The sequence below is a fragment of the Centrocercus urophasianus genome, unplaced genomic scaffold, assembly GCF_019232065.1.
Source record: "Centrocercus urophasianus isolate 14NV4802_14NV808 unplaced genomic scaffold, USGS_Curo_1.0 seq_9, whole genome shotgun sequence".
Lineage (NCBI taxonomy): Eukaryota > Metazoa > Chordata > Aves > Galliformes > Phasianidae > Centrocercus > Centrocercus urophasianus.
The window spans coordinates 37,812,606-37,837,032 of NW_024885532.1; the positions used below are offsets into that span (position 1 = coordinate 37,812,606).

General features: G+C 39.7%; 1 protein-coding gene across 1 annotated transcript in view; it reads right to left on the reverse strand.

Annotated features, from left to right (window-relative positions):
• ARHGAP42 (Rho GTPase activating protein 42) overlaps window positions 1-12,385 on the reverse strand; it is a 156,533-nt gene extending 144,148 nt beyond the window's left edge. Inside the window, exon 1 of the mRNA XM_042838774.1 lies at window positions 12,135-12,385. Within this exon, the coding sequence (XP_042694708.1) occupies window positions 12,135-12,288 (154 nt within the window). The 5' untranslated portion in view covers window positions 12,289-12,385. The remainder of the gene's footprint in view (window positions 1-12,134) is intronic.
• Between the last annotated feature and the right edge of the window lie 12,042 nt (window positions 12,386-24,427).

A 24,427-nucleotide genomic window follows, 5' to 3' on the forward strand; every position in this document is an offset into this window, starting at 1 on the left:
AACAATATTCCTACCATGAACAGCACTACTAACAGCATTAATAAACTACGGTTCAGTGCAAAATAAAACCACTTCCACCGTGCATTTTATTCCATTGGTATTAATGTTGTTGTCTAAGTGCCATTTCAGTTTACAAAGGGACAAGAGAAACATCTGTCAGCATGAAATTCTTAGGGGTACATTAAATGTTCAAGAAAATACTGCAAGACTGACTTCTTATCCAGCCACACATTGCTCACAGTGCTTCATAATAACTGCTGGAGACAAGTGACAGAAGTAGACATGAGAGTAGGTTTTTATTGGGCAACAGTCTTGAAGTCACAAGGTGTACTGCAAATTGGAGCTTTGCATAGAGAACAAATCAAAAGGACCTGAATTGCCAACGAGTGCAATTTTGACACTGTGCATAATGCTATTTTACTGGAAATACATTTGGAAACTGTCAGAAAGCTGGTGGCAAAAAAAAAAAAAAAAAAAAAAAAAAGTGATTGGCAATGTTATTTTTGCAAATTGACAATGATTACCACTCCCAGGCAGGTTAGGGACATGTTGTATTAAAGAGCAAAAGAACTAAGTAAACAGAACAAGGAATTACACCACTGCTAGGCTGTGGCAATGTAAATAAAATAAGAACCATTTGATCTCTAATTTGCTATCTTTTAACTTCGATCAGAAGACACTTAACAGAAATAGCAGCATTATATACATGATTATTGATAGGTATAAGAAAAATCAGTTGTTCTTCAGTTTGTACTGAACCAAAGGATTCAAGTGAAGGAAAACTAAGATAGCTAAAAACTAAAGCGTGGATCCTGCAATTTGTCAATTACATTTATTAGCAGCAGAACCCATCCAGAACTCATCTCTTGGGATAAGAAAAGATTTTCTATAAAACTTGCTTTTTCAATTCCCAATGAAACAAGAAGGAAAAAAAAAAAGCTAAACAAATTACTTGAACATTCATGTTTTTATCTTCAGCTCTATACTCTAAGGAAAAACTTAAGGTCATACGTGGAAAAGCACTTGGGGGCTCTGGTGGATGAAAGCTTGACCTGATCCAGCAGTGCAGGCGTGCAATGCAGAAGGCGAACTGTATCAGGAGGGGTGGAAGAAAGGGCAGAGCAGGTGACTGTCCCTCTGTTCTGTCCTCATGAGGTCGCATCTAGAACTACCTAATGCCTCTCTTGAAAGCATCATAAAATATGGGCACTGAACTATAAAACGTCCTCAAGGTGTGTTCTCCCAAGTCTACATACCTTCAAGTAATGTAAACTTGAAGACTTGATGGTAGACCAAAAAATTGTCTATGTAAAGAAAGAAGGAATGAACATGACCTAAAAGCCCAGCTACATCTGAGCAGGAGTTTGGGTATTAATACCTTAAGTCCAACACGTAAGTGACAGTGATCTCAACCACATTTGAAAAATAGCAATCCAGAAGATTTAAGAGTTTTCATGAGTACTTTTTATTCCTATTTGCAATATATTTTACATATGTATATATAAATGTTTTATTAAACACTGCACATATTGTTATCAAAAGTAATAGTTACTACTACCTATTTTTTCAGTTTCAGCATCCCATTCAAGCCTGATGGTAAAACTAGGAGAAATGCTGCAGTTAGTTTAAAAAGCACCACAAATGCATGAAGAACTTATTCAAGACTCATGAATCTCTATCTAGGATTTATTATTACGTATTTAAAAACTGGATATTAGGATACATTACCTTTATTTCATAAACCTATTGCTGTAATTCAGTACTGAAATAACAAGGAACTGAATGCACTTCAGCAAACTATCACTGTAAGAGCCCTGTCTGAGAGGGGAAGAAAGCTCAAAAGTCACACTTCAACAATTCCAAAAAATAAAACTGTTACAGAAGATATAACAGATGTGCCATGCAAACAAACCTTTGCTGTCACTGGTAACTTGTACATTAACTGCTGCTGTAATCTGACGTGCAAGCAAGTTGTCTCTGCCATCAATATTTTCATGCTGTGTCACCATTTTCCCCTACTGACCAACTTTTGTAGTTGCTTCAAATTCCAGGTTCCCTGTTCTCTGCCAGCATGAGCATTCCTTACATACGTGTAACGAACCAAGTCAGAGAACTAAGACACATTAAAAACTACTCTGCACAGATCAGCAGTTTAGTACCCTGATCTGGTGGAGATGGAGCCGAATAAACAGCAATGCTAATACCACTTAAAGGACAAGAGGGAGTAGAAACAAAGTCTGAAGAAGCAGGGACAGGCATTGGAGGTTTAAAGTTTGTTTGGTTAGCAGTAGATCTGGTTAAAAAATACACATCAAAATGTGACTTTCTAATAACCTCATTTGGTTAGAAATTCTGGGACAACTTCTGGACAGCTGATCCACTCCTCACTCTTCCTCATGGGAGAGGGCAGAGACTGAAGTGTTAGAAGAAGAGATACAGAATAAATAGATAAATAAATATTCAAGTTTAATGCATAATAAGTTTCATGAATATATAAATTAAAAAAAAAAAGTCTGACAAAATAACTGCAATAATTCCATGTCTATTTAGTATAAAATTAAATGGAAGAATAACAAAAAGAAAGCAGCTTGTGACAAGGAAAGCTGTACTCAAAATTGATAAATTTATCAAGGAGTATGCTCACATAACTAAGGAAATATATATTCATCTTAAAGAAACAAATAGTGATCCAACAGGCCAGTCAGTGTCATCTCGGTCTCTGGAAAGGTGATGGAACAACTTGTTCTGAATGTCATCTCCAATCAACTGAAGGAGAAGAAGGTTACCAGGAGTAGTCAACATGGATTCACCAAATGGAAACCAATGCTCAACCAACCTAGTAGCCTTCTATGATGTCATCACTGGCAAATGGAGGGAGAGCAGGGGATGTTGTGTACCTTGATTTCAGCAAGATGTTTGACACCGCCTCCTGCAACATCCGTGTTAGGAAACTTAGAAAGTGTGGCATAGATGAGTGAACGATGAGGTGGATTGGGAACTGGCTGACTGGCAGAGCTGAGAAGATTGTCACAGAATCATAGAATGGCTTGGATTGGAAAGGACCCCAAGGATCATACGGTTCAAACCCCACTGCCACAGGCAGGGCCACCAACCTCCTGGTACTAGACCAGGTTGCCTGGTGCCCCATCCAGCCTGGTCTCAAACACCTGTAGGGATGAGCATCTAAAGCCTCCCTGGGCAGTCTGTTCCAGCAATTCATCACTCTCTCTGTGAAGAACTTCCCCCGACATCCAATTTAAACCTTCCCTCCTTGAGTTAAAAACCATTAATCCTTGTCCTATCATCAATAATCCTTGTGAAAAGTTGATTCTCCTCATGTTTATAATCCCCTTTTAAATATTGTAAGGCTGCAATGAGGTCTCTTCATAGCATTCTCTTCTCCAGGCTGAACAAGCTCAGCTCCATGTCTTCATAGGAGAGCTGCTCCAGACCCCTGATCATCATTGTGGCCGTCCTCTGGGACCCTCTCGAACAGCTCCACATCCTTCTCACTTCGGGGGCCCCTGTCCTGGACGCAGCACTCCAGATGTGGCCTCATATGGGCAGAGTAAAGAGGGACAATCACCTCCCTGTCCCTGCTGGCCTCTTCTGATGGAGCCCAGGATACCAGTGGCCTTCTGAGCTGCAAGAGCACACTGCTGGCTCACGTTCAGTTTTTTATCCACCAGTGTGCCCTTGTGGCTAAGAAAGCCAATGGTACAATGGGGTGCGTTAATAAGAACAGGCAAGCAGGACAAGGGAGGTGATCCTCCCTTCTACTCTACCCTGGTGAGGACACATTTAGAATTCCCAGTTCTTGGCTTCCCCGTCCAAAAAAAGCAGGGATCTCCTAGGAGTCCAAGAGAGGGCCACAAGGATGATTAAGGGCCTGGAGCATCCCCCATATGAGGGAAGACTGAGTAACCTGGGTCTGTTCAGCCTGGAGAAGAGAAGACTGGGAGGGGATCTGATAAATGTTTATAAATACCTAAGAGGAGGTGGGAGACAAAAAGATGAGGCCAGGCTGTTCTTTGTGGTGTCTTCACAGCACATACCCAAGCAGAAAAATGTCATTACCTGATATTTTCCAAGGCTACAAAAAAAAAAAAAAAAAAAAAAAAAAAAAAAAAAGCCAATTCTGCAACGTATTTATTATATAGCATATGGTTACTGATGTCGTCAGTGAGTGCCCTATATCCCACAGTAGTAAATTGGGGTGGTTTGTAGTTGGGAGAAGACATATGCCAAATGAAGGAATTTATATATTGTGTGGCATAGCTAACAGGGAACTGTCTGAATCTTCATTCCTAACATACAGAATGACACAGGAAGAACCATCCTTTCTTAACTGATTGTCCTGTGCCAATGAAGGACACAAGTATTGCAGCTCCTGTTTCTTCTACACTTTCTCTTACCTACTGGTATCAGCCCAATGGAGATGGCCTTATCCTCCACAAAAATAAATAGGAAATGAGCTGTTTAAACACATGGTTCACAGATATCAAAGAAATATATGGTCATATAAATGTGCTAGGAGAAAACAAAGACCAACATTTATCAAGATGCAGTCACAAACCTAACTAATGAACTCTATTTCGTCTGTCTACTGTAAGAGCTCAAGCAAAAATCCCTTTTCTGACTTACAGACATGCTTTTAGAAGACAGCAGGATAAATTCCAAACTTTGTTCAGAATTGCTGACCTGTTTTTAAATCAGCATATGCCTGAATCTTCCATCATGCATAAGAACTTCAATGAGCAAAATAAGTCAATCACTCCCTCAGTGTTCACAAAACGGTATCAGCAGAACTGACTGTGGCAAGAGCCGAGCTCAAGTTCACAGCTAAGGAAAGCAGTTTTGATTACACACATTAAGAATTTGCTTTAAATGAAACTAGTAAAAACAACAGCAAATGATAAGAAAATTAAATATGATCAACAATAACTACTTGTGCTATTGATTGGAGGCAAAAAGATATATGAACAAACTTCCCTGCATCCCCAACTACAGTAAACCAAAGGATGAAAGGAAGATTTCTCTGAAGCACTAAGAATAACTAAAATAAGAGTCTTATTTGTCCTTGTAACTCTACAAGAACAACACACTGAATCTTCTTACTTCTACTTGTTATTTGATTTGTCCCCTCTCCCTCCCCATTACACTTATTTCTCCTACAGCTCTTTTACAGAAGAAGAATAATCCTGTTGGCGATAATCTAATTCCACTTACTTTTGTCTTTCAGTGAACAGAAGTTCCTTTTCAGACAGTACAATGCACACCCAGTGTGCAAACCTCTCCTCTTTGAGAACCTCGATAAATACTAAATATACAACGCTGTAGCAAATATCAGATGTACAATGTTGGGGCACCTTGTATCCCACTTGAGTACTACACTAAAAGGAGATAAGACTTCTGAACGCATGCAGAATTTCCTCACTCTTTTCCCATGCTTGAATCATACTAAGAAAAAACATCACTGCAATGTGTTGCTGCAGCTTCTGGTGTCCTATGAAAGTTAAGTTTGCATAATTCAGGATAGGGAACCAATTAAAGTTGGTAACGTGACTGATATGGAAAACCATACCAATATAGCTCAAGGTTCATAATGTGCTGTGAAACACGTTATCTTTCTAATGAAAGTTATTTGCACTTCAAAGGGGACCAAAGGGAGTTTAGCTCACAACCCAACAGTACTCCGATTCATACTAATAGGGAAGAAGGTGGGGCCATTTCTCTTAAGTTCAATGTTTACTTTATGGGTACTGCTTATGACATCCCCAAACTCTTACACCTTTCATCACGTTTGAGGAATTCGCAGTTCCAGATAGTCAAAAGAAGACCATAAACAATGAATTCAATTAATAAGCTGATATCCCACAGAGGACAACAAAAAAATCAGACCTGTGCACATTACAATACTATTTCTGTTTCTTCTATTTTTTTCTGCTACTCCCCTGAACATTTAAAAGCAATTTTGAAAAATGACCAAGAAACCAGAGAAACTCTTAGCAGAGAAGACAGGAACAGTTTGTTCAGTCTAGCAAAGGGTATGATTATTCCACAGGAAAATACAAATAAACAACAGTGCAGAAGAATTGAGTGAAAATAAAATGAGCATGAACAAGTTAGAATTTCCAGATTAAATTTATTTTTATTAAGTTACTCAACCCTCAAGAGTAACATGGTTTTAGAACAGTCTTCCAGGAGAAACAGTAAGGACAAAAAGCATTTTTTAAATGGAGTTTGATATGTAGGGATTACTTGATACAACACTAGCAGGAGATTGAATTTAACAACAAAGAAATCCATGCTCCTAAATGCCTAAGTTCCCCGTATTCCAAACGTAAGTATAATGGCAGTTTTGAGACTATGAAACAAAATATAGAAGCAGTGCCATAGAACTGCTTCACATACCACTTCAGTAAAAAGGACTGCATTGTCCTCTACATTTTTGACAAGGGACAAATGCAAAGTTATTTACTATTACAGGAAATTGCAAGTTGCTGTAGCGCTTCTGCCCACGAAATCCCAAGAGATCTATATAATTTCAGTGACCACAGCATCATATTTTCCATTGTAGTAAAGACAATATTCATGAAGCAGCTGGTTTCTTATTAATAGAATACATTACTCTTATTCATAGCAAAAGAAGCATGTCATAGACAAAAAACCAGCTGGACCATTAAGAAATAGATTAAATTTGCTCTTTTCAGAAATCACTTTAGAAGTTTGAAAATCCTAGTTTAGAAAAAAATTCAACAGAATTTTCTTATAGCACAGACATCATTTCATATGCCATTTGAAACTCTAAACTGCTCCTCTGGTAACCTGACATCATGCAATTACAAGGCCTCTCTAAAGAATACTTGCCTCAGTTTAAAGGCACAAGAACACCCGTGCTGAGTCACTTAAAGGCTTTATTAACACAGCAGTGGTTACTGATATCATGGGAATTCCCTTGCAGGCATTCTTGGTTCAAAATCAAACATCATGTGATGGACAGAAGGTACTGTGCTCTGTAACAGACCACCGCATGCCAGTGCTTACTTTCTCAACATATATTTGTTAAAGATAATATAATGCAATACAGACTGCAGCTGCTTTAAACACTAGAGGAAGCAATTAAGCTCTTTCTCTGGCCAAGAACCAGCTTATCCGTGTATCTTTGCAAGAAAGCACGAACACTGCTGAAACTGTTTGCAAGAATTACACTCACAATCTGCAATCGCTCTGGAACCAGCAGCAGGAGTTGAGCAGGACAGTATGAAAAGCAGAACAGTGGGGGAGCCAATGACATCAAAACATAAATACAAATTACCAGGTTTTAACTTCTTAGCAGGAAACGTCTTCCTCTGTTTGGAAGAAAATTGACCACTTATTTAGAGACTAAGAGAGGTAAACTGTTGTGCCCCATCTCACGTAACTTTACTGAGGAAGGCAACTTCAGCATTAAATAATGTAGTCCATTCACAAAGGCGGTGTGAGTTATGTCTCAGATTCTCAGGACGAAGCTATACTTACATTCCAAGTTCACCACCACAGTATCACATATGGAATATGAAGCATTGGTTGCTTTACCCAGAATTTAAATTAATAAATGAGAATGACTGCTACTGAAATTCAGTGGTTGTTATTCAATGAACTCATTGCTGCCCCATTTGGGATCTGGAAAAAACATTTTAAAGATACAATCACATGAAAACACACAAGGCCAAGATATCTGGGAAAATGCAGCTCTTTGGAAAGATAGATAAAAATTCCCAAGATAGATAACAAGATCATAGATTCTTATGCTATCATTTTGTTCTCATTTTTTTTCTAGTCCGTTGAGCCCAAAGGCTTCAGCACATAAGAGAGGCTCATCACTGCATTTTTATAATTAGATTTATGAGACAAAAATCATTCCTGAATACCGCATGTCCAAGCAGCTTAGTGAAATAGTCTTTTCTGTGCAGAATTTATATAAAAGAACTGATAAAAAGACACAGTCCCCTGCAAATAAGGTGTTTCCATCTCATCCCTGTTTCTCTATGTGCTATATAACAAAATAAAACTGAGGATTTCATGTCCCATTTTTACTAGGAGATTCGTAACAACACCCTCTCAAAAAAATAAAAATTAAGATTGCTAGTAGTCATAAATTCCTGAAGATCTGTTAAATCATACTTATCCCGCACTACAGCTCTACACTACCATTTAAAACACTTTAGAAGGCATGGCATTACTTTAATCAACCACAGATACACTGAACTTTTGATAATTGTACAGCCGAAATCTTTGAATGCATGAAGTTGTAGCTAAAATAGCAATTAAGGTGGAGAAAGAAGGCCTTAAAATCAGACAGCAAAACTGAAGGCTTCTGCACAGAGATAAGCCATGAGATCAGTTGTACAAAATGCATATTACCTCTTGGGACTGTTTGATACAGTGTTCACTAAAACTCTGGCAGAACAGTATGCCTTCCTCTAGAAATTAAAAGCAAAAAATTAATTGCAAAAAATTGAAATGCTCCATATGATATACATTAAAACCTCCAAAACTAGACTGCATTTTTTAAAAGGCAATTAATGATAAGGAATGAAATTCCAAAGCATACTACATGCAGACAGGTACAAGAAAAACGGACTTGAATTTTAACTGAAAATGAGCAAGAATCAATGGAAAGGAAAAAAATCGGCTTTGATTCATGAGTCCAGCTATAGATTGACTTCGCTAAACTAAGCAATTAAGCATAAGCAGTTTAAACATGCATCTATCTGAAAGATCTTTAAAATTAGCTGCCTGAAGAAATTACAAAATCAACAGCTGGGTAACTATTAATAATAATCAAGAAGGCTAATTGTACCAACAAGATTATGTTTTTTAAAAAGTGTTTCTTAAAAAGTCTTGTTGTTTTTTTCTCTTAACTTATAAGTTCAAGACAAGAAAACCCTCCCACAGATGCATCAAATAAAAATATTTGATCCTACATAACTGTACCTACATACAGAGGTGAAGTCTCTGCAGAAACATAACTTCTAAGACAGCATATGCATCTCTTATATGTGTAAAATGAGCTTTTCTTGAAAGAGCAGTATATTAAGTGCCTCAGTTAATTTCAAAATAAACGTAGTGCATCTCTGAAAGCACAAATTGTAGGATAAGGCTGAAGTAAGCACGATAGCTATACAAAAGTGAAGTTACCACCCTACTAACCTGGAGCATACAATCTGCGCTTGTTTACAGTACTCCCCAGAAGTTTCACATATTTAGAAAGATAAGGAGACAGTGCAAAATACATTAGGGAAAAGCTGCTAAGGATTTTACATCAATCCTAGCATTATTTGCTCTCACAACAGTCAACTGCTGCTTCAGAGAGCACCCTGTGAGTCTCGTGCACTACATTTTCCTTTGGAAAGAAGGATTCTTCAAAATGAATGTAGCAGAGCCACAATAAAACAAAATGTGACCTCATCTTGGGGTCACTCCATCAATTAAAATGCAAAATGGTCACAAGCTACAGTAAGCCTATCTATTCTACATCCAATTTGTGTCAGTTCTCTCATCATATATTTTTCAACTTTGCATTTTTACCATCACTGTTTAGATACTGATTTGTGAACAATATCCTGTACATTGTTATTTAATATGAAAGTTCAATTCTGAAAAGCTGCGCCTGCATCACAGATCCAATTAGTATCTTACATTTAAACAATTTAAGAGATTATGTAATTTTCTAACTGCATTAAGTAAGCAGTTATTCTGTCTCTTCCTTAAGTGTGATGAGGAAGGAAATATTCCAAAACTTATTTCCGCTAAATCTCCACAGGACTCTGAATTTTTTCCCCTAACAAAAGTGATCCTCCAAAATGATATGCAAAGGCAAAATCATAGATCACCTGAAAAGACAAACCATGGTAAGTACTGCTTGCTGCTCAAGGCTGGTGGATTATTAAATCAGGACCAGGCACAACAGTTCAGCACTGAAACCAAATACTTACTACACCATTCAATTAGATTTTCAAAAAGAGAAAAAAAAAAAAAAAACAAAACTTAAATATTTTAAAGTTACAAATATTTTAAGCTCCACTGATTTTGATGCTAAGGCAGGAATAAACAGCGTTTTAACAAATCAAAGGTTCTCTACTCAAGAAATCCCAGGATAGTTCTACTTATATGGCCACTGCACAGCATCTGCATGGAGCCTGTACACCATAAAGAAAGGATTTCTATTTCACTGAGAAAAAACGCAGGCATTTTCCCAGTTGTCCTAACACAGGAACGGAGGCAGCATTGAACGTGTGGTCACGAAACTAAGGGATTTGAAGTGAATAGAAGACATATTTCTTGCTATGCAAGAGCAAACTGCTTTTTCTTAAGGCTAAAAGACATGATAGGCTACAAGCCAGCATTTTAAAGTTGCATACAGAAAAAAATAAGCATCGTGTCAACCACTGTAATATTTGAATTAAAAAGTTTTGAAGTTGAGAGGACTTGGTGGTTAAGTAGTAATCCTGTGAAACAGAAATAGCACTTGTCCTTGAAGAGGGTCAGAACTGTTAAAGGTCTGAATCTAGCAAGGATTTTCAAGTAGTCTCCACAAAGATAACGGGAAAACTCACTTCAAAATGAAGGTCTAAACTATTTCTCATAAAGAAAAGTCATCCTTCAGTATTCTTTTCTTTGACAACTTAAGAAGAAAGATGTTCCAAATCAAACATCAATAAAAAAAGCAGTCAATCTCCAGGCCAAATAAGTACCCATGCAGCATCCTCTCCTGTCCTTACTCCTGGTATGCACCACCTTGGAGAACCATGTTTGTAGGAGTACATTTTTATTAAACTAACACGTTTACCCAAACTCAGTCCTTCTGTTTGATGGAGAAAGGTTTTTAATAAAAAGAAAACCTAAGAATCAAACTTTTTTATGCTCTGGTAGGAAAAAGGTACCACTGAGTTTCTGTTTTTTTACATATAGATATACATGCGTACACAGACACAGAGATTTTCTGTGTAATCTATCATCTCCTATTCTCTGGGTATGGATACAGGAATGTATTGAATTTAAAACAAATTTCTAATTTACTTAAGAGGTTAAACATGTATCCAGCTACTCCCTAAAAAAAGAGACAACTCTGGAAACACGTGCACTTCTATGAGAAATGTCTCAAAAAGCCAGCAGTTGCTTTATTTAACAACACCATATGTGAGCTGTGGGAGAAAGCACGGGACATGCAGAAGCACAATTAACATTTAATTCTGCTGCCGGCCAAACAAAATCCTCAGTCTGACCTCCTGTTCAAGACAGGAAGACAGACTTCGAGTTCAGACTCTGAGTTAGCATGCATTCGACCTCCTCTGAGCTAAGACAATAGTAGCAACACTTGTTCCCTGAACACATAAACAGCAACACTGCTACTCTTTGACTCCATAAATCTGGCAGAACATATCAATGTGGCAAATACTTTAAGGATTATTTGAAGTGACTTCTTTTCCCTGGAACACCACACACACAGCACAAGGAGCTGCAAGCCGTCACTCTAGGTGAAGGAAAGCTCTGGGTAACAGATGAGATGGGTAACAGATGAGAAAGTAGGTGGCACCAGCCAGAGCAGAGGGGCTCTGCCCAGCCCAGCACTGCCCCCGCGGCTCTCGGCTCTCGTTTTACTCTCTTCAAAGCGCGAGGGCCGCTTCCACACGGCGGGACACCAGGCGTTCATCTCTCGGAGCTTCAAAAGGATGGAAGCGCTCATCCTCAGCTCGCCTACGGGAGACGCGACTAACAGCGATGCCGCTACTTAAAACAAATAACCATCTCTTCGTTTATCCGCGTGATAAATAGGGCGATATCCTCACTGTTAAGAGCTGCGGTAAGGAGGCTTTGACACGAAGGCTGAACGAGGGAACGCGAGCCGCCAGCCCGGCCCCGACAGCCGCCCTCCCCTCGGCGCAGGGCGCGGCTGAGCCCTCAGCCCAGCTCAGGGGCTGCCGCCGCCGCTCACCCGGCCCGGGCGAGGCGAGGCGAGGCGAAGCGGGGCAGAAAGTTGACGAGAGCTTCTCTTTCCCCGTCGGCCGGCAGGGGAGCCCGCTCCCAGAGCCCATTCAAACAAAAGAAGCTCCTGCCCTGCCCGCCCCCGGCCCCGCCGCCCCACTTACTCCGCAGGGCCCCAATGAGGAGGCTGCCGTCCTTGATCAGCTCCTTGATGAACTTGTTGGTCCTCTCCAGCTCGATCTCGTGACACTTCAGGCGCTCCCTGAAATCCGGGCTGTCCAAGTACGAGTCGCTGAACTCCAGCGTGGGCAGCCCCATGACAGCGACGGGCGGCCGACGGAGAGCCGCGACGAGAGACGGAGGAGCCGAGCACTGAGAAGGGGCTCCCGGCCTGGCGGGACAGGCGGCGGCGGTCTGCCTGCCGTCACCCAGCTACATGCTGCCCGCGGGGCTCCCCGAGCCGCCGCTCCGCCGCTTCCGGCAGCGCTCTCTCTTCCTTTCTTCCCGTCCCTAAGTTCAGCCCGAACCTCCCCCGGCCCGGCCGAGGACGCCCTCCCCCCGCCGCAGCATGCTCGCACGCCAGGGACGCGGCCCCGGCAGCGCCCGCCCCTCGCTCCGCGCCGCCTCCCCCTTCGCGCTCTGCCCTCCGGCGGGGCCGGCCCGCAGCGGGTACGGCCTGCAGGGACCGGCGCGGGTCGGGCGCGCGGTCGGTACTTTACGCAGGGCTTCTGGAGGGCGGGGAGGCCAAGGATAACGTTCCTCGTGTAGAAGAGAAGGCTGAGGGAGGCCTCGTTGCGGCCTGCCAGAACTTGAAGGGGGCATACAAGCAGGAGGAGGACTGAGATTTTACACGGGCAGACAGCTATGGGACAAGGAGGAATGCCTTTAAACTAAAAGAGAGGAGGTTTTGGTTAGATGTTAGGAGGAAATTCTTTACTCAGAGGGCAGTGAGGCTGCCTGGAGAGCCTGCGGGTGCCCTGTGTGTGCCAGGCCGGTTTGGCTGGGGCCTGGGCATGCTGATCTTGAGGGGGGCAGCCCTGCCCATAGTAGAGATTTGGAGTCAGATGATCTTTAAGATTCCTTTCAACCTAAGCCACTGTGTGCTAACTGTAGGAGAACTCCAAGTTACGCATTTCCAGTAGACATCTAACAACATATGTTAAAAGGAGGCTGTTTTTATTTAGCAGACTGGTGGAGGAGTGCAGGCCACTTTTGCTGAGAAAAGGGGATCTGCCACAGCTGGAGGAGGTAATGTCTGAGGTGGCCACCCCCATGTGTGCCAGCATTGCCCAGGGATCTCTTGTGATGCCCAGCATGGGCATTGCCTGACTGCCTGGTGTGTGTGTGGGCCGGTGGCAGGAACATTCACACAGAGGTGGATAATGAGAATAGAGAGCAGCAAAGGAGAAGGGAGGGAGGTGTGGGCCAAGGAAATACAAAACAACAGCTGGGAACGCCCATATTCTGCTGTAATACTTGGTTGTGTGTGTGGCTGAGCCAACTGTATCCTGAAAAGACTGAGAAACTGTAAGCTCAGTTACTCAAATGAAGTGGTGTTATTCAAGTGTGCTAGTGGGTTTATCTCAGAAGCAATTTGGGTGATTCTTGTGTGTTTACCTGGAGTAGTTCTTCCGTACATATTGTGACAGTACAGAAATATGTATACAAGTGCATAATGCATGTACGTAGTTTCAAGGAGAGCTGTCTGTAAACACACCTTCAAGTTGGCAGTAACTGCAATGGAAACAGTCATCAACACTGTTCACAAAATTACTTCAGCACTACCCACTTTTTGCCAAAAACTGCTTTTGAGAAGGTTATACAGCAGCTGAAAGCTGCTTACTCATTTTGTGGTCTTCACACTTCACACCAAAGTGTGTGTGTTCCAACACTTGAACGCTCTTCACATGGATAAATTCTGCCTGATATCCAAGCTAACCCTCTCCTGTCACATCTTGAGTCCATTTCCTCACATCCCATCATTTGTCATTTGAGAAAAGAGACCAACATTCTCCTTGCTGTAACCTTTTTCACATAGTTGTAGAGAGCGATTAGGTCTCCTTTCAACCTCTTTTTCTCCAGACTAAACAACCTCATCTCCCACAGCTACTCCTCATAACAACTTTTTTCTAGTCCCTTCACCACCTACATTGCCCTTCTCCGCATGTGCTTGAGCAACTCAATGTCCTTCTGGCACTGAGTGGCCCAAACTTGAACACAATATCTTAGCTGTTAGTCTTACCAGTGGATAATGAAACAACCACTTCCAGGCACCAGATCATTAACAAAAATGTTAAACAAAACTAATCTCAGTACTGAGCCCTGGGGAAAACCAATGGTGACCAGCTGGACTTAGCTCAGTTCACTATGACTCTCTGAGCCTGACCATCCAGCCAATTATTTACCCAGCAAATTGTACGACTGTCCCTAAGCCTGCCATATGATAGCTAAAGCTTTCTGTCATAAAATAAAATATTGATGTACTTCCTCATTCTTATAGTTCTTGCCTAGATCTCCTCAAATTTGATTTCATCTTACTTTATCATGGCCTACTGTAATTATACATGGAACCTTTCTAAGCCAGATTAATGACTACACTACTGCACTACACCTTTTTTTTTTTAACAATGTCTTTGTCTCTCATGGCCTAATTGTGCCTTTTACGTTCACTAATTCACTTTTTTAATCCACCAAATCCCAAAGATTAAGCAGAAGTGCTCATTGGTCCCAAAAATAAGTACTTTGCATTTTAGTTTAGAGCAATTATTCCAGTAATCATGATGACTCATTTCTTTCTCTATAATGTTTTCATCTTCAAAAGTTCCAGAACCACATTTCTACTTTTGGAATCAGGATCATGAATGGAAATGTTAATGGACCAAGACTAAGCAAGTCCTCAGCAATGTTTGCTAAGAACTTCCCTCCAGCTTGACATCCTCCATCCACATAACTTACTTCTAACTGTTTCCATATGTTTCTCAGAATGATCCCATCTTTCTTAGCTGAACTGAGAATTTCCTAGCTTGCAGTGTGTCACATACTATGTAAAAATCTCATTTGTTCATATGTGTTGCCTTCTTTTTTCCCTCGGAGAAAAAAAAGAAAATGTATTTTTAAGGAAAGTGGTTAAGAATGTTTTTTGTTTCATAAATCTGTATTTGAGCAGATGTAAACCCAACCCTATGTTATTCTTCATTAGCAGAGAAAATGTTTATAGCTAACCCATGAGCTTAATGAATGTCTGTGCCTGTGTCTGGAGGAGGATCAGATAAATGAGTTATTTGGCACACCTACAGAGAGGTTATCTAACAGCAACAACAACAAAAATCTTGATAGAAAGATAACTCTTACTATTTTCTTTGTGTGGGAGTAAGGGGAACTCTAAAGAAAACAAGGTACTTGAGGATATTTTTGGGAAGTCTAAAATCTCCAAATGTTACAGTCAGCAGGAAATAATATATTTCTGTTCTTGTTTTTTTTGTTTTGTTTGTTTTGTTTTTCTCATCCTAAGAAGATTCTAATAAAGGGTCCTACTAGAAACACCAGGTTTTAGGACTTCAGAAGGTAAGAGAAACTGGGAAGGAGCCTAGACATACTGAAAAGGGTTTTTTCTTGAATATCCCGAATACTAGTTGCCAGAATGGAGTGGACTCTGCTGAAAAACCCCTTTAGACACCTCAGTAGCACCAGTCCCTTAAGTAGAAGGCTTCTGTAAATGTGTTAGCTTGATGTTATCACTTGCTGTGAAGAGATGCATGAAAAGTGAGATACTTTTATTCTGAACCCTGAGGAACTTTGTCCTGTTTCATCCACTTCTTTTTGTTATTCTAAGCTTGTCCTAAAATCTTAGATGTTAATGAGGTCAGATCAATTTTTGTAGATTTCTCCTTCATTTTCTTAAACGTAAATACTAATCTCAAACTTCCAGCAAATGGCTCTACTTTCACTCTGGGGGGTCCCCAGGGCATATTTTTATTATGTTCCTGTTAGCCTGGGGTTGATGAAGGAGGGGTGTTACAACAGTTTATGTTTCTACCTGCACAATGTGCAAATGTCTATGTGCACAACCTCCAGTTTTATGATTCAATCTAGGTCTGTTAGATGTTAGTTTAGCAGTTAATGTGGATAAGGACTGAGTGATTCTCATCTACAGGGGAATATTTTGAAATAGAAATTCTGCCAACTCCCTTCTTGCTTCTTGTGCCTTGATATACAGAATCATGGGAAAATTACTCAGTTATTGTCTTCTGAAAACGACTGCTTCCCTTTGAAAGTGTGAAAGACTAAAGGCAAAAGAATGCAAGGGCAGTCCCCTTCACGTTCTTCAGGGTACAAGATAAGCTCTGTGCCTATATAGGACAGAAAATATTAATAGAATTAAAAACCCTGTTCAAGGAATCATTTATGGAGTATGTTAATTTGTTTTAGCTTTCTAAAGATCTTATAATATCTAAGTTTTCTGTTAGTTTCTTCATGGGAATTGCCAAGATTACCAGTACCTAGTTAGTAAAAATGCTATTAAAACTTTTCAGATTCTCTTTATTAGATTAAGATTATAGATGCTAGGTTTATGTTGGCTAGCAGTGATAAATTCCAAAGAAAATTGAACGTAAATAAAAATTGAACCAAGGAAGTACTTTCATGCTTTGCAATTTATTGTATGTATGAACTGAAAGGGATACTGCTCTCTGTTTGGAATATAATCTGCATGTTGTTAACTGATTGCTAAATGATATAGCTACCAAAGTTTTTGTTGTTCTTTCTGCAAGTTAACATTGTCAGAGGAGGAGTGATAGGCCTGGTTAGCCAAAATCATTGATTAGAAGTAAAAACCTGTACATAATGACTGATCTTATTGTAAGATTTTGGTCTCTGTGCACTAACGTCTACTTGCTTGTGAATTCCTATCAGTGTTTCAGTTTTCAATCAAAAATTACACATCCATATTTCTTGAAAAATCTCCAGTCTTTTTAATGTGTTTATTCCAAGTGGTTTGGAGAAGCTTCAAACAGCAAAGTTGAAAGCTAAAATAAAAAATCAGAATCACAGAATATCCCAGGTTGGACCAGATCCAACAAGGACCATTGAGTCTGGCTCCCAGCTCCACACAGGACCACCCAAAATTCAAACCATATTTCTGAAAGCAAATGCCCAAACCCTCCTTGGACTCCATCACATTGTGTCATGACTGCTGCCCTGAAGAGCCTGTTACATTACCCATCCACCCTTTTGATGACGAATCTTTTCCTAATATCTAATCCAAACTTTCCCTGATGCAGCTTTAAAAAAATTAATGCTTACTGACTCTTACACTGTCTCCATGCTCAAAGAGCTTTGGTACTTCTCAAGTTATTCTTAGGTTGGATATCAGGGGGAAGTTCTTTACCAAGAGAGTGGTGAGGTTCTGAAACAGGCTGCCCGGAGAGGTTGTGGATGCCCTGTCCCTGGAGGTGTTCAAAGCCTGGCTGGATGAGGCGCTGGGCAGCCTGGTCTAGTATTAGATACGGAGGTTTGTGGTCCTGCCTGCAGCAGGGGGTTGGAGCTTGATGATCCAACCCAAGCCATTGTATGATGTGATTCTCTGTTGAACGTAAATATTTCCTGACTGTGGTTCTGCCTTGTGCTCAAAATGGTCTGTACCCAAAGAACTAAGTCTATAAAACTAATTAAGATCCAGGCACTGGGACTAGCATCTCCCAAATCCCAAATGAGAATGATGCAGTACAAGAGACTGAGCAGACAAAAGCTACTCAACATACAACATAAAAAACCAGTAGCTGTGGTGGCTTGAAAATCACAGAAAGTAACAAGCACTACTAATTTCACTTACTGCTTCTTCTTAGTATAAAAATATCTGCATACAGGTAGGAAAGCTGTTAGATTTCTGCTGTCTATGGCTTTAAATTGGAAGAGGGAAGATTTAGACTATATATTAGGAAAAAATTCTATGTGAGAATGTGAGGGTGGTGAGACACTGGAACAGGTTGCCCAGGGAGGTTGTGGATGCCCCTACCCTGGAGGCGTTCAAGGCCAGACTGGATAGGGCTTTTTATGATTCTGTGATTTGTAGGTGCATGAGATCTTTAAGGAAAGGTCTTTATTTCTGACTGATGTTCAAACTTCACTATATGTAGTTGTGATTGTAACTTGTATTATGCTTAATTGGGTGGAAAAAGAAACTAATTTATTCTTACAATATCAGTCAGTAAGACATAATACAAGAGTCAGTAGGGCTAAGAGCTCCTGAATGTATCATGTTAGTTGCCATCCACTGGACAATTTTAGTCTTCAGCGTTCAGAACTCTTTAACACTTAACTTGCATTTAGATTTGTTCAGTGGATAATTGGAAAAAAGGAACTGGGGAATCTTCGTATGTTATAGTGTCATCTAGTTTGACACCTGCTGAGTCAACATCAGAGATTGTGAAATTGTTTTTGCCTTTGGCAAGCCAAAAGGAGCACTACTGGACTCAAAAATACTGGGAATTCAGCAGTGAGTCAGGGGAAATTCAGCTATTTTTCTGGGACAGGAGAGGAAAAAGCACTGCAGCAGAACTTAACCAGCCATTCTAATACAAGGTCCCCAGCTCATGTCAGAGATTGTAAGAAGCTTCCGTCATAAACATTAGAGAGCTGCTCAGTGCTTATGGTGAGTTAAGCACCTCATAGCTCTGCTTTTGTGCATGCTGGGAAATGTCTAGAGTGAAATAGTTTTGAGTTCAGCTCATCCTTGAGTTCTGCTAAAATCCAGGAATAAGGCATTCCTTAATGCAAATAAGAACAGAGGAATTTTTGTGTCTAGGGATTAAAACCTATGAGGATGGGTTCTAGTCCCACTGTTCTCTAAAAATGGGTCAATCAGTTCATGCCAATACCATTAAGTAGCAGTTATGGTGAGAAAGTCACAGTGCATGATGCTGGCTGTGCAAGTCAGTGTTGGAACAAAATACGTACAACGAAATACATTTTTCTTCTCAATAAGAAAATTGAGACAGATTAATGTGTCTGAAGGACGTTTCTTCTTCAAGTTTTTCTACACTTGGAAGTAAAATACCCGTCATAGAATAGCAGTATCCCTTTGAGGATTTTAGTGTATTTCCTAATGCATAGACAACATGCAGTGCAACATTAAACTTCCCAAGAATATTTTAGCTAAATATACTTTTTATCTGGAAAGCTCTGTTATTAGTAGTTTTTACATTTATTATAAAATTGATAACTGCTCTGAGGTGTGTTTTCCCCTTCTTCTGAAATGTGTAATTTCCAATAAATTGTTTACTACCAAAAAGTAAAGAGCTTCTAGTTTTATAAAAAACAAATCAAATAGCAAGTGAAGTCTGTTTTTCATGGCTTCATCTATGAATGCATAATAGATCTTCACATGAACAAAGGAAATATGCACTTTTTTTGAACTCTGTCCTCTTCTCATCAGTCTGTCATTTTTTTGTTTAATTCATTATGTTTTCATTACTCTCAGGAACAACAGGGTAGCCCTCCTGTAGACAGTGGGATAGCTATGTTTCTTTGTAACTTGAATTAAAATCCTGTTGGTTTTTGCAGTTCTTTTAAGAAAAAAAAAACCCTGGGCTTTTTTTGTTATAACTGACTTTTATTAGTATCAGTTTCATAGGGTTTATGAAATGCATTTATATTCATTTTAGCAAGTACATTACTGATGTTTAAAAATAAGCAATTCATTTAAAAACAAATAAACAAACAAAAAACAATATAATATCAGGCTATGATAGCTAACCTGGGTAATTTTCATGTAATTGGTGAAGACTCAGAATGTAAAATGTTGAAGTAAGCTTGCTGCAATATAGAAACATCCAGGCTAGATTTTAATTTTTTATTACTTTTGTAACATAAAATGGAGCATTGCTCAGTGATTACCCTCTATCTGGGAGGAGAGAGGGAGAACATACTTGTTTAAATCTGTCCTCAGCCTATGAAACTCAGTCAGAACCTTGTCTAAAAGAAGTACTGCTGTGTAGGAAGAGACTACTTTGGTCAGTAAAATTTGTCACTGTTGTATTTGAAGGACTTAAGAATCCACCTTTTGATATTTTTATTAAACTTGTAGGTAACACTAAAGGCAGGGGAATTGAGATGTAGTCTGTATTTTCAATGAAGAAATTGCTTGGGAAAAAAGTCCCTGAAAAAGTGATTTTTTTCAGTAAATACAGGAACAACTATTCAAATAGAAATTTTATGCATTAATCTAGAGATTGTAGCAGATTCACAAGTTGAGCTTTACTTAACAATGTCATAATTGTTAAAATCACACTTTGTAGCAGCTCTGTTATATCAGTAAGCTTTGGGCTTACTTGAAGGAGGGAAGATTTAGGTTGGATGTTAGGGGGAAGTTCTTTACAAGGAGAGTGGTTAGGCCCTGGAATGGCTGCCCAGGGAGGTTGTGGATGCCCCGTCCTTGGACGTGTTCAAGGCCAGGTTGGACGGGGTCCTGGGCAACCTGATCTGAATGTGTTTGGTGGCCCTGCTAGGCAGGGGGGTTGGAACTACATGATCCTTGAGGTCCCTTCCAACCTGGGTGATTCTGTGATTCTGTGATTCTGTGGGCTGGACTGCTCTGCTCTGTTCTCAGGTATGGTGCTTCAAGGAAGATGTGGAAACATGGAACAGAGATCTAGGAAACGAATTGTTGAACACAGGTAGCGTATGTTGTATGCAGAGAAAATACTGAGCGGTGATATCAGCCTGCTTCAAGGAGGAGGCAAGTTTCTGTTTTCCTTGTTCACTTCAAGCAGACAAAAGGTAATTTTTTTAAATTGCAGTATGAGAGATTCAAGCCAGGAAAAAAATGGCTAATGATAAGAATACCTAACTGTGCAAATAGTGGCTCATTTATTCTTAAAAGCTATGAATAATAGAGCATTTGCACTTTTTTTCCTTAAAAATTGTCTGTTTCATACTTGTCCCTAAATCTTGTCAATTGTGTGTAAAGTAGTAAATTTCTCAAGCAATCTCTCCTAGCTTCTGTTTTTCAGGCTATGAAGTCTCTAAATTATACCCTCTCTCTGAATTGTTCTGTATCTCCCTGGAAGCATTCAAGGCCAGGCTGGATGGTGGTTTGAGCAACCTGGTCTAGAGGGAGGTGTCCCTGCCTGTAGCAAGGGGGGGGTGGAACTAGATGATCTTAAAGATCCCTTCCAACCCAAATCATTCTATGATGACTGTATGATATTGGTAATTGAAAATATAATTGAAAACCTAACGTCTGTGTTGCAAGGCTGTGAGGTCTTTGCCATCCACATTTTTATTTGTCTTCACAAAGTTTAAGCTTATTTAGGCCTACTTGAAAGTCCTACTGAAGAGATTCTGATTATTTTCATGAGACTTTGAATCCAGTCATTTTAGCTTTGTTAAACATCTGTTTCTTTGGTTTTATCACTCTTATCACAAATACTGAAGGATAACCTGCCTTCATCAAAAGAGAACTTAGTTTGGGAATTTCAACTGAAGTCACTGGGCTACTGAGATAAAAAGTTTATTTTTTGCAGATGCTAAGTCTTTTTTTTCAGTGTTTCTTTGAAGCATTTCTATTGAGAAAATACCTCAAATTCATTGTTCCAATTATGTAAGCTGCTACAGACAAGGAATTATCTGTGCCTTCTGTGTCATTGCAGTTGGCTGCCAAGATAGAGGTTTTCACTGAGTTATCAAAGTAAGCACTTAACATTGTGTATCTAGATGAAATGAGTTTGTTTCTTCTTCCCACTTCGTTACTACTTCAGAGAGATATATCTGTCTCATTCAGTGTGCTAGAAAAAAACATACTGTTCTGTTTTTACCACTTAGCTTCTGCATCGCCATCTGATGCAAAGGAGAAGGGCCCCTGATTCAGAAGAAGTTTTGTCCTCATGAGGTCATGTTCACAACTCACGAGAAGAGCTGTATTTTGTGCAGCCAAGGAGTTTCACAATAGCAAATGATGTCTGTTTTTTAAAGAAAATATACTGAAGCATTACCTATTTATGTGTACCTCTGGCTCCATGTGTTTCTTCAACCTCTGCTCCAGCAGGGACACCCAGAACAGGGTGCATCCAGGCAGTCCAGTATATCAGTTACCAGCATATATTTCAGTTGCACAACACGATATATTTGTATGGCTCTTTCTTCCTACAATCCTGTCTGACAATTTCTCAGAAGCTACTGTATAATAAGTTCAGGTGACTTTTATGAGGATCTTGGTGTTTTGGAGGCTCTATTTTGAAAGATGGGCTGCTGTGCTATGATAATATCTGTCATGCAGGGTATTAGGAAGAGAAATGGTGACTGTACTAAATAGTCGCTTACACAGACGTAGCTTTGCCTTATCAGTACTGTGAGAAAGTAATTTATCATTTTGAAAGACAGCTGGGGCAGGTGACATAAATGACTTGTTCAAAGTCTTGCTAGATACCTGTGACAGAGGATGGAGCTAACTCATATTTTTTTTTAGTTCAGGCTAAAATTATAGCTTCTCGACCGTTATTTTCTCCTGTTTTCTTGGACAGTTGAATAAAGTTAGTGGTTGGTTAATTCCGTCCTAAGAGATTAGTATTAGAGATAAATAGTACAGTTTTCATTCAGCTACTTTAGCTGATGTAATTGCTTTTAAAGGGCAATTACAGAACAGGATCTGTTTTATGAAAAATGTAGGATATAAAGCTAATGAAAATAACTGTAGTCATACAAAATTGTGTGAACAGAAACTTGGAAAACCAGTTTGAGGCCTGAGTAAAACAGTAATTCCCATGATATAACAACATCCTCTAGGCGGTAGAGTAATCTTCCAACCACATAATTTAGGTCTTCTCAGAAAAAAGGATAGCCTTATGCCTTCAAATTGCTGAGGCAGGGAGACATGGCAGAGTCTGAACAAAACCAGAGTTGGATATGTGCCCAAATCAAGAAGAAATGTGCCAATCTGCAGTGCTTCAGCCAACAGGCTGTATTCTCACTTGATTCACAGGGACAGCCCCACTGGAGGGTTCCAGCCATTGGAGATACCCTGGGCTTGGTCTCTGGTGGTATGTGATGTGAAGCATAAAATGTTAATTGGAAACTTATTAAGTAGAAGTAGTCACACCATCTCCCTTTTTAACAGAAAACTCATTACAGATAAGTTACTCCATGATTGGTATTTTTTCCTCCCCTCCCACAAACAGCTGTTTCCATTACACTTAAACATCTTCGCCCTGAGGTGTGATCACTATCATGCTGTAGGTTTTGTTAGGATTTGCTCTCTGGACTGCAGACCTTAAATGTGGGGAAGCAGAATGCTGAATCAGCAGTAGCATCACACACCTGTAGATCTCTTGATTTTTAGCTGTCGCCTGCCTTTCTCATCCATCTTCTTTGTATATCACTGCCTATCTCTACTATTGCTTCATTTCACAGCTGCATCTTTTTTTTTCTTTATTTTTTTCATATGGATCTCTGCCTTAATAGTGGTTTACTTTCTTGTCTAAAATATGTGCAATGATAGTACTTCAAGGTATATGTTAACTCTCCCCAGGCTAACTAAACAACATAGACTTCTATTTCCACAGCTGTTTATGTCTATAATCTCTTTAATCTCGCTGTACCAATTTGACTAGCTATAAACTACTGCAACCGAGGAATGTATCGTTGTGAATGTGTGTGGGATGCTCATGATCAAAGAAAGGTTGTAGGTGCCACAACCTTATGAGCAAACGACAACTTTGGATTTAATTGACCTACTTTATCATGTACTTGCAAGACATCTAATTCTGCTGGAATTGATTCAATCATGCTAGTGTTCATCCCACAAAAAATGAATTTTGTGATGATTCCAATGACACTTTAAATTCAGAATTGCTTACCTGTGTTCTGGTTAGCATTTTTTCTACAGAAACTCTGAAGAGCAAATGGACATAAATGATTCCTGACTCTTCTGAGGCTGTTGGGCTGAAGAAACTAACTCAGGTTTTCCTAAGGAAAAAGTTAGCAGCTGAGTGCTTAGGGTATTCAACTTTGATTCAGCCTTCAGTTTCATCACACATCATATCTTAAACACAGGGGGAAAAAAGAAAACATCAATTCTAGAACAGTCATGCACAAAACATGATGGGGTGCAGGACAACATCAAATCCCCTTGTATGGGATGTATGGAAGTCTGTGTGTGTGTGAAATGGGGTTGTAACTGCAGCAGGAATGTGGAAGAATTGTATTTGGAAGTGATCCTGAAAAGAAAGGTGAAAGTTTAAAGCTGTTTAGTCTGAGGAGGGTGTAGAGGTCTTTTCCAAAAAATATTCAGTTTGTTTAAAGTATTGCCTAAGAAAAAAAAAAATGTCTTTTTCCTTCTTTTATTTTACAAAAAGTCAAACTTTCCTTTTTTGCTACCACGCTTGATTTGGTCTGCATCTGGTACATGAGGTGATGTTGCTACTCACAAGTATAGTTACTGTGAACATCTAATGTAAACTGCAGC